Here is an 11,253-nt window from a genome sequence, read left to right as displayed (position 1 = left end):
AAAATATTGAAAACACTGGAAAAACCCCACCAGAATTTACCAAAAATAGAAACTGAAAACAGGACAGCCTACATATAGCGTTTTCGTGGAGGGACGCCTGGCTGCCAGAATGACATCACAGACTTCGGGAGGAAGAGCGAAAGCTGTCAACTGCGGCTGCTCAATCTTCACGCATGGAGGTGGAGGCTGGACAGGTTTGGGTAGAGGATCATTCCCTGCTGTTGCGACAGAAGATCCTCCCGAAGAGTCAGTCGGATTGGGAGATTGATCGCCATGTTAAATTGCTCGGGATTACCAGTATCTTCGTGCCCAATCCGGAGGCACAAGGAAGATTTGAGCCCGGTCGAGCCTTATCTTCAGCACTCTGGGCAGAAGTGGTATAGGTGGAAAAGCGTACAACAGACCGCAGCTCCAATCGCAACAAAAAGCGTCACCAAGCGAGTGCCGCCTTGGAAATTCCAACGTGCAGAGTTGATGACATTACACGTTCTCTTCGGTGGCGAATAGATCTAACCAAGGCTCTCCCAACTGCAGAAAGACCTTGCGCCACGTCAGAGTTCAGACGTCATTCATGATCCATCATGCTCCGACGGCTGAGTTTGTTCGCCCTGGCGTTCAGAGAACCTGCCAGGTGTTGAACCACCAGGGTAATTCTTTGATGTTCCAGCCTTGTCCAGAGGCCCAGAGCCTCCTGACACAGGGTCCAAGACCCCACCGCGCTTGTTGCAATAATACATGGTGGTGGTGTTGTCCCTGAACACCTGCACTACACTTCCCCGGACAGAGGGAAGGAATGCCTTCAGTGCAAGTCGGATCGCCCAAAGCTCTAAAAGATTGATGTGGAGCCAGGACTCCACCGGAGACCAGAGGCCTCTGATCTCCACCTCTCCCAAGTGGCCTCCCCATCGCAGGAGGGACGCATCTGTCACCACTGTGCGCTCCGGTTGGGAGAGGGATCTGCCATTGACCCAATCGTGATTCGTGAGCCACCACTGCAAGTGTCATGCAGAGCCCTCCGAGATCTGGACATGATCAGACAGGTTGGCCTGATGCTGAGCCCACTGAAACTTCAGGTCCCACTGCAGAGCCAGCATATGCCATCTGGCTGTACTAGCAGGATGCAGGAGGCCATCAGGCCCAGGAGCCGGATGATCATCCTGACTAAAACCCATGATAGAGGTTGAAAGATTGGAATCATAGCCTGAATATCCCAGACTCGCTGCTCTGGAGGATAAACCCAAAACCGTGTCGAATCCAGAACCGCTCCGATAAAACAGCTTCTGAGAGGGACTCGGGTGTGACTTCGGCACGTTGATGAAGAACCCCAACGAATGCAGGTCGGCCGTAGTCTGAAGGGGGGTGACGACTGCCTGGAGCGACCCCCCCTTCAACAACCAGTCGTCTAGGTAGGGGGAGACAGACACCCTTGACCTGCGCAGGTGAGCCGCGACCATGGCAATCACTTTCGTGAACACCCGAGGGGCACTGGTAAGGCCGAAGGGGAGCACAGCAAACTGAAAATGCTCCTGGCCTACCGTGAACCACAGGTAACGCCGGCAGGACGGGAATGTGAAAATATGCTTCCTGGAAGTCCAACGCCACCACCTAGTCTCCAGGGTCGAGAGCAGCCAAGACCTGAGACAGAGTAAACATCTTGAAATTCTCCTTTCAGAGGAAGCGATTGACATCCCTGAGGTCAAAGATGGGGCGCAAGCCCCCTTTGTCCTTCTTTGGTACCAAAAAGTAGTGGTAATATCAACCACGTCCTACTTCCAGCCCAGGAAGGCACTCTATGGCCCCCTTAGCCAAGAGGGCCATAACTTCCTGCTGGAGAAGCGCAAAGTGATCCCCCGATCCCCCGACATGTGGTGGAACTGAGGTGGCATGCCCGGGGGGGCTCGAGGGGGAGGGGCAGAGAGGGGGGGAAGGGTAGACTCGAAGGGGAGGGAGTAGCCACTCCGGAGGAGTTGCAGCACCCACTTGTCACAAGTGACAGAACGCCAATGAGGAAGGTGATGACAAATCCTGCCACCCACTGGCGTGGGGTGTGACCCAAAGCTTAGACTAGGAAGGTTTTGAGGAAGACGTCGCGGAGGTGGACTGACCCTCACGCCATCCCCCAGAGCCAGCCGGCGGGCTCCACGTCCACGCTGAGTTTGGTTCTGCACTTTCGACTGAACAAGCGGTCAAGGGTGCCCCTCCAATGGCCACCAAAGGAATGAAAAGTAGACGTGGCTGGGCGCGTGTCAGCAAGGCCCAAGGACCTGGCTGTAGCACAAGTGTCCTTAAAACACTCAAGCGCACTTCTGCCTTCTCACCAAACAGGCTAGTGCCATCAAAGGGCATGTCCATGAGCGAGCTCTGGACGTCCAGGGATAACCAGGTAAATCTGAACCAGGCGTGGCGACGAAGCGCCACAGTCGTGGAAATTGCCCTACCGAGGGAGTCCGCGGTGTCTAAGCCACAACGAATGGCGAACCTAGCCGCGTCCTTACCCTCGGCCACAGCCTGAGACAGCACAGCCTGAACCTCCTCCTGGCACTGAGATAACACCTCAGCAACGGTATCCCACACTGTGTGGGACTAGCGGCCCAACAGACATGCAGTGTTCACCGACCGCAGCCCCAGGCTGGGTGAAGATATCAACCGCTTGCCGAACTGCTCTAGCTTCTTAGAGTCCTTATCCAGCAGAGCTGTGGGAAAGGCACTCTGGGACGTCAAAGCTTGAATGACCAGACTCTCAGGCGTGGGGTGAGTGGTCAAAGGCAGGGTCGCCCGGCGATGACAACTGGCGACGTTCGCGCCCAGCGGTGACACCTGGCGATGTTCTTATCCACAGGGGCCCCTGTGGTCAGCCGCGACCAAGTGCCCGACAAGTCGTCAGTGAGGGCGTCATTAAAGGGCAGTAGTGGCTCCGCAGAAGTGGACGCCGACTGGAGCACCTCCGTGAGGAGATTAGTTTTGAGGGCCACCGTGGGGAGATCAAGGTTAAGAACCTCAGCAGCCCGACGGAGCCGCAACGTGTACGAGGCACCTTCCTCCATAGTGGGCAGGGGAGAGGCAAACCCCGGATCAGAGGAAACATCAAAGCCGCTGGCCTCCTCCAAATCATCCGCCCAGTCCTGCTTAGAGTCACACTGGGTATGACGACTGGGAGGGGCCGTCGCACCCCTCAGTCGTCCTCTACCTCCGCCGTATGTGGCACAGACCACAGCGGCGTGGAAGGGATCGGGGAAGGAACAAACGGCGCCAGGAACGGCGCTGGCCAGGGCCGAACCAGCGCTGTGTCCCAATTTGGATCCCAGGTGCGGACAAAACTGCCCGGGAACGGGGGCAGAGGTGGAACCAACGGCATCCACTGCGGCACCGCGGAGGGTGGCGCTGGGGCCGGAGCCGGAAGCGCTGGACCTCTTGGCGCCATGGCCGGAGCCAGCGGCGCAGGATCCAGTGGTGCCGGATCAACTGGAGGGGGTCGACGGACCAGCAGGATATGGACACAGGACCGCAGGGCCTGAAGTTGCACTGGCAGGAGCCTGAGGCCTAAACAGGCGATCCATGTCAGCAAGAAACTCTTGCACCTGTGCGGGAGTCGCCGACATACCCTGGTAAGGCAGGTAGGCCGCAGAACTCCCAGGCTCCAAAGGAGCCACAGGGGCGGAACACCCCTGTCCCCCTCGTCCGCATCCGGTGATCGACGGGGGGACGTCTGAGAGCGACAACGCTTCTTCAACTTTTTTTTGTCATCTCTTACCTGAATCAGAGGGTGGAGACTTGCATCCAGAGGAGCGGTGATGGTGGCCCCGCGAGCGTTCTCTGGAACAGCCCCTGGACCACGAACGGCACTGGGACAAGTGCATAACTTCAAGCAACTTTTGGCGCCGCTCCCTCAAGGCCTTTGGGGCCATGGCCAGACAGTCCATACAGGACCAGGGGTCGCGCTCCAGGCAGTAGACATTGTGTGGGTCTGCCACCGACATATTGCGATGGCAGGCCCCGCAGGACTTAAAACCAGGCATCACTACTCGCACCACAGCAGACCAAAAAGAGACAAAAGTCCCAAAAAGATAGTCAAAAAGTGACTAAGGTACATGCTCTAACCGGATCTGCACTTACTGGAATCAACATCAGCGCACAGGGGTTGCACCCAAGTAGTCTCCATGACGTCATCTCGGCGCATACGCCAGTGACGGACGCAGAGCCGTACGACGCCACCTACTGCCACGCAAAGGTACTGTTAGCAAACCTTTCCGGATCCAGTCAGACGCCTGGGGATATTCTAAGGAAAGTAATCTATCACTTAGTGCCAGGCTGGAGTTGAGAATAGGAGAACGGTACACAGTTGAGGACTGGAATTTTGATACTGTTATTGGCAATTTGGGGAATTTTTTGTTGGCCACAAAAACATTTCTGGATACTTAAATTCCCCAAACGGCTGAAAAACTTGCACTAGGAAACCAAGAAATATTATTAGGCTTGGATAGGCCCACGTCAATATTACCCTAGTTTCCCCTATTAAGTACAACATTTTACCCACATCAAGGAGTAACCATTTCAGGAACTTCAGAGTACGAACGACAGTCCTAACTGACTGCACTGAAGTTTCCTGCTTGCATGTGTTTCATCTGTCAACCCACAGAGCTACAGGGGTCAGTTTGGCAGCCCCAGTGGAAGTTGTACTCTGCTATATCCAGGAGATACCACAGGCTCCAAGAACAGAGGAAGCTGATGCTACCAGCTAGGAAGGATTTCACTGGACCAGTTGGAAATGGTTAATATCTTATGGACCGGAAAGCAGAGTTGTGATCAGCCTCATGCAACTTTGCTCCAAAAGTATAAACTAGCCATCTTCCAAGCTAAATCTCACTTCCTCACTAATAAGATCCTCGCTGCAGACCATCCTTCTTGCATGCTCCTCAAGGTGATCAAGGAGATCTCCGAACCTTCCGGGACACAAGCGTTGCCCCTTCTCAAGAGCTGTCCGACAGAATAGCGGCCTACTTCGAGGAGAAGGTCCTTAAAATCTTTCGGGAGCTCGACCATATGGAAACGGAAGAATTGGAGGTCGAGGAGGTCGTGCAGAACCAATTGATGGGGAGCCCCCTTGCTACCCATGCTACTTTTCCCTAGATCACTGCTCAACAAACTCTGGCTCTTCTCATGGGCCTTAAGTCCGGCTCCCCCTCGGACCCCTGCACGCCCCTCACTCTCAAGATGGTCCCCAACCAGATTGCAAACTTCCTATGTAAGGTGTTCCTCCAGTCTGGCTGCTATACGGATACTTGGAAAGAGGCTATTGTTACGCCTCTACTTAAGAAACCCAATGCCGACCCCTCTGAACTGAAAAATCTTCGCCCCATCTCACTTCTCCCTGCCCCCGCAAAAATCCTTGAGAAGTTCATCAACATTGAGTTGATGAACTATTTGGATTCCCGTGAGATTTTAGATCCGTGCCAAAATGCTTTCCACGCCGTCTACAGCACTGAAACCGCCCTTATTGCTGCCACTGATCACATACGCATGCAGGTCACCCAGGGTGGCTGGGTGGTGCTGATTATGCTTGATATGTTGGCAGCTTTTGGCACCGCCTCATCCTCTCAGATGGTTCAACATCTGCAAGAGGTGGGAATCTTGGGTAAGGCCTTGCAGGTCCTCCACTCCTTCCTGACAGAGATAACTAATACCGTTAGCTGTGGGGCTTTTAGATCTAGGGCATTCAGCCGACCCTGTGGCGTTCCCCAGGGCTCATCCCCAAGTCCCACTCTCTTTAATGTATGTGTCCCCGCTGGCCAAATGTTTTGTGTTCCAGTTGATTTCCTATGCTGACAGGCAGAACATTTTCTCCATCGCCCATGATCTGCAATCGGTAGCAGGAAAATGTAACCAGTGCATTGCCAGCATTATCAGATGGATGCAAAATACCTCCCATAAGATCACAGAAAACTGAGGTCCTAGTTTTTGGTCCTCAGACCTCAATCTGGTCGAGTGCCTGGTGACCGGGTGATTGTGGTCCCCTCTCTGTTCCCGTCAAGACAGTCAAAAACCTGGGATTCATTTTTTACGTGGGCTTGACCTTCCAGTCTCAGGTCAGCCGCATTGTCAGCACTTGCTCGTACATGCTGAAGACTCTCAGAAAGGTACTCCCGTATATTCCACCAGCACTGCAACAGCCCATGATCATTGCATTAGTCACCTCCTGGCTTGACTACAACGATGCCTTGTATCTGAATATCAGCGCAGCCACCCTGAACAGGCTTCAGGTCGTATAAAATCCGGCTGCGAGGCTGATCCTTAATATCCCCAAACAGCATTAAGCAAAAGAGGGCCTTTGTCCTCTGCATTGGCTCCCTATTAGGAAGGGAATTTCTTACAAAGCCCCATGTACGGTTCACAAGGCCTTGCATAACAAAGGCTCGCAGCAACTGAAAACCATGTTTAAACGGTATATCCCTGAGAGGGCCTGGAGATCTTCCTCCCAGAGAATACTGGTCGCCCCTAGAGTCCGCAAAGCCAGATGGGGTGGCCGTTCGTTCTCTGTGGTGGCCGTAAAACTCTGGAATACCCTACCTTCTTCAATCGCCCATGTAGAATCGGTCCCGGTGTTCAAAAAGCTGCCGAAGACTTGGCTTTTTTCAGTTTAGTCCGCTGCTCTGCACTCATCTCTTCTTCTCTACCGCCCAGCGCCTTGACACCTACTAGGATAGGGTGAAGATTTATAAAGCGCACTAATACCAACTAAGAAAACTGAAAGAACTTGTCCTGAGGATACAGAGCTTCTTTAACCACAGGGAAAACGTTTTTTTAAACCTTTCATTTCTAGCAACACTGAGCTCTTTACCGAATTCTTTTCAGTGCGATTACATTTAACTTTTATACCTTGTAATCATATCAAATGTATAGGTCCTCCTGATAATTTTCTTATCAAATGTTTCTTTTTAGCCAAAAGTTTGGCCCTTTTAGGCTCATTTGAGACATTGCCCTAGAGGAAGGTGTAGCGCCTTGTGCTGCCTTACCAAGGATGAGCCTTCAAGGCACTGTACCTTTGTGGCTCAGACTGCGGGATCTCCTGGGAGCTCAGCCACTGTTCACACCAAGAGTCTGGCCTCCTCCTGCTGTGGCCTCACACACCGGATACTTGAACCATCTCTGCAGAGGAAGGAATACCTCTAGGGTAACAGTAAAGAGACAACTGCTGGATGGTGCCTGTATTGATGAAAAGGCATGAACTAAGGAGACCGTCAATCCGTGTCCGCGAAACCCAACAAAGGAAAGTACACTGGGGCCCACAAAACTACAAGAGAGGAGTGTGTAAGCGTCCACACCCTGTTGAGTGGTGTACAATTTGGACATTTTGTGAACAAGACGCAAGAGAAGATGTGTGGTTTAGGACCATGGTTTGGCATCTTTGTTTGTTGGACAAGGTCCAAGGAGAAGGAAGAGGCTGTAATTTTGCTTGTCGGCTACTGTGCTCTTGAAAAGTGAATACATTTGGATAAAAAAAACTGCCCCCATTGAAAGGTCTGAATTGTACTTTGGCGAATTCACATGCCGGGTCCCTATAATGACAGGAAAACACCTATGAGAATAATCGTAATATTTTATTTTAATTTCCATCAATAAATTCATTTATTATAAATATACTTACACAACTACCGTGAGATATTTAAGTATTGTGTACACGTAAAATATACATAAATTTAAAATACATAGACATGCAGACAGACAGACAACACGTGCAGATCTGATGTGAAGGTGCAACTGGGAGCCCCACAAGCTGTCCACGTGGCCTCCGGGAAGGCCAGCGCCACCTTCACCCCGTTTGCAACCCAAGATGGCCGATCCAAGCATACACCATACTCTGCCAAGGGGCACCCGAAAGTTGGCTTGGCTGTCCAAGAGGTCTGTGCAATGGAACCTCAGTCACCGCCAACCTCCTCTTAAAGAACCTCGTTGTCTATTTGCCTCAGCGATGAGTGCTTAGTGCTCAATTAACATGCAGAAAATCTGTAAACCGTTTCAACTTTCTGTAGCCTCCACTCTTTTCAAAATACTGCTGCTCCCATGCCTTAAATAGCTTTTCAGGTAACGTAAAGTCTTGCATCGGACCCTGGATTCCTCCGTAAGCCCGGATGATTTCACATTCGTCATGAACGAGAATCTTTTGCATGCGATTTACAAAAGAGGATCTTCATCACCACCACCTGAAGGAAGAAAAAGGAGACATAAGCAGAAGGTAAACAGGCAGGCAGGGTGTTAGTGAGCCAGGTAAATGGTCACACCAAGACCACTCAACTTGGTTCACATGTCGCAATCCAGATACAAAACATTTTTATGAACGAATCCCAGACCCTCATCTCTCTCCCATCTTTTGACTCTAATCTTCAACAGAGGTCAAATTACCAAGGGCAATGGAGGTCCTTCCACCCTAGTCGTTTCAACCACTTCAAGAGTGGAGCCCTTCCTGCCGCCTCACCTTGATCCTGCCCAATGACCACCTCGGTCTCTTTCCTCTTGGATTCCCTGATATTCCTCAGCTCTCTCTGGTCTCCTTTATGATTCCATTGCTCACCGCGTCACTTCCGTTTTTCATACTTCTCGTTTAACTCAATAGGCGCAGCCTGTTCTTGTTGCGGCAGACCTCTTCCTGTGCAATCTTTGCACCTGAGCTACTGCGCTGCCCTTCCTCCAGGTCTCTCAGTCTGGTCTCTTGCTGAACTCCACTCTAGTATTTTATTCTTATATTGCGCCTTTTCTATTAACTCACCCCAGTTCAATGGCCCAGAGCTCTCCCCTCTACTGACTGCACTCCCTTCCTGTCTTTCTATGTAGTTTCGACTACACTGTCTTCCAGTGTCTCCCAGGGTTTTGCACCCTATATTATATTTTTCACCTCTTTTTGGGGTTTACACTCGCCAGCGTAACTTCCGCTCTACTAGAAGTATGTTCTCCAGCCAGAAAAGAGGACAGTGCTTAATTTGAGCCGGTGGCTGCCAGTCACATGTTTATCCTCATTCGAATTTCACCCAGAGCAAGAGAGAAACTTAGAAGAAAGGAGGAGGGAGAGAAACACAGAAAAGCAGCGCTGAAGGGAGAAAGCTGGGATGAAAAACCTGAGAAAGATGTAAGAGCAGGGAGCCTCAAGTGGCGGATGAAAGTGGCATGAGGGGTAAGACTAGGCTGCCTTAGTACTTGGCACTCCGATATTCGTAGCGCCGGTCAGAGGCTTCTCAGCACAACTTTGGGCACTGGCACTTATTTTACAAATTAAGCACTAGGGTTCCCAAGTTGGGCCACACAGGAGCAGCGAGAAGGAGGAAAAGGCCAGGGGGTGAATTTAGGTTCTGGCAGAGGACTGAGTTACAGGGAGAATACACCAGGAGGGGCCAGGACTGAGGTCAGGGTGACAAGGAGAGATTTATTACTATGTACCATGTGGCTGTGTGTAGTAATGATAGCAGGCAAGTTGTCAGGGATTGCCTTCTACAGGAAGTACTTTGGGGGTTCAAGGGCTCGGGAGGCCAGGCAAGAGAATTTTACAAGGCTAGGCCAAAGAGCAAAGGCAACCAGACAAAGGAACCCATTACAGAACTGTTGGGACTGCTGGTTTGGCTGGGCTCGAGTTCTGCTTTTTCAAACTGCAGGTTGTGGTTGTTTTTCAGAGAGGAGTGTCTGCATTGGGTAGTCGGAAGGCAAAAGGGACAAGTGTGAGAAGTTGGCCTGGTATATGATGTTCACTATTCTAGTGAGCACCGTGCACCAGTCCAAACAACCTTTATGGTGATTGGTTGCAAGTCAATCTTATAGACCAGCTATCCTAGGGGTAGCATGGACAAAAGCAGTCTTAGGCTAAACTCAAGAGGGCATGTGAAGCCAGCTGTTTTACCATATACAATCCTTTTAAATACCAAATGAAAGGACACCACACAAGTTATATATTACAAAATATATGTATTCATTTCTAGAATAATCCCCTATACTCTTTATGAGCACAGAAGCACAAGCGTTAAACAAAGAACACAGTATAACATACAATAAGCTGCACAATTATGGATAGGCCGGGTGGCCACTCAAATCATATATTAAGAAAGTGGTATAAGTATCACGTCACGAACAATGAACAGGCCTAGGGCCTTGGGAATCGCTGGGCCTACACTGGACTAACGAAGGTTAGGCCCTAGGAGGCCCACAGGATGCGGGTGCAGTGTCTATAGGCAACCGCGTTTACCATACAAGTCAATGGTGCATGAAAATCAGAAAGTGTTAGGTTTCAGAGACTTGCGACTGGACTAGAACTTAGCCAACTAGGACACTAGAGCTGTAAACCACTATAGGAGCACCGGAGTTATATTGTTACCTCACCCACAGGAAGCGGGTGCATAGGTGCCAAAGTGTGTCGGGTTTCGTCGTGAAATTCTATGGAGCCTGGAGGAAAAGATGCTGCAGGCGGCCAGGAGGGAACAGTCCGGTTGGATCAAAGGGTGGATCGAAGATGTAGAGTACCTGAAAGCAGAGGGGACAGAGTCTGGGTCACTAGCCAGTGACCAGGATGGAACCAGGCAATGTCTGGTTGCGATCAGGTGCTGTCGAGTAGTTTGTCTCAGCTGCCACGTGGACCAGGAAGGATAGAGTATGACAAGCTGGTGAACACGAGCTGTCCCACGAAGGCTCTTGCTGTCGGCGGTCTCTGTACTCGAATCAGAGTCACCAAGCCTTGGCAAAGGCAACCCACGCAGAACTCGAAGAGGTCTTCTTGATCAGACAAGGAAGGTCAAGTCGATGGCTCCTTTTCAGGGGAGCTGGTGCCAGTCTGGAGCAACCAGACCAGCAGTGTAGTTTCGATGATTCGTCGTCACAGAGGCCACTAGCCAACGGGCAAGCGACCGGACAACGCGTCGAGCAGGAAAAGTGCAAAAGGGCCCCACGCAGCACTCAGAGTGTGGAGAGGTGATCTTTGGTGCCCAGGCTGCTCGGGGCTGGGGCTTCTCAAACCCCAAAGCACAGCGTCTAGGGAGCCTCGGGAGCTGCACAGGAAAGCACTTCGTCGACTTTTCAAGATGGCCGGTCCCACGTCACCTCCACGGGTCTAAGCTTTGCTAGGACTGTGGATCGGGCGGTTGGAAGTCTGGGAGTCCAGGTCTTGTCCGTCTATCGTTCGAGCTCCGGCGGGAGCAACGGCAAAGGAAGGCTCGATGCACTGATGGTGCCTGCTTGCACAGGGTGGCCACTCCTTGACCACAAGGGGGATTCTTCAGTCTT

At 51.5% G+C, this 11,253-nt stretch overlaps 1 protein-coding gene across 1 annotated transcript in view; it reads right to left on the bottom strand.

Annotated features, from left to right (window-relative positions):
* Positions 1-7,576: 7,576 nt before the first annotated feature.
* LOC147718350 (uncharacterized) overlaps positions 7,577-11,253 on the bottom strand; it is a 395,588-nt gene continuing 391,911 nt past the window's right edge. The window contains exon 10 of the mRNA XM_086918293.1: positions 7,577-8,198. Within this exon, the coding sequence (XP_086774419.1) occupies positions 8,170-8,198 (29 nt within the window). The 3' untranslated portion in view covers positions 7,577-8,169. The remainder of the gene's footprint in view (positions 8,199-11,253) is intronic.

Source organism: Lissotriton vulgaris, chromosome 4_1 (assembly GCF_964263255.1).
Source record: "Lissotriton vulgaris chromosome 4_1, aLisVul1.2, whole genome shotgun sequence".
Classification (NCBI taxonomy): domain Eukaryota; kingdom Metazoa; phylum Chordata; class Amphibia; order Caudata; family Salamandridae; genus Lissotriton; species Lissotriton vulgaris.
This window is presented reverse-complemented; position numbering and strand designations above follow the sequence as displayed.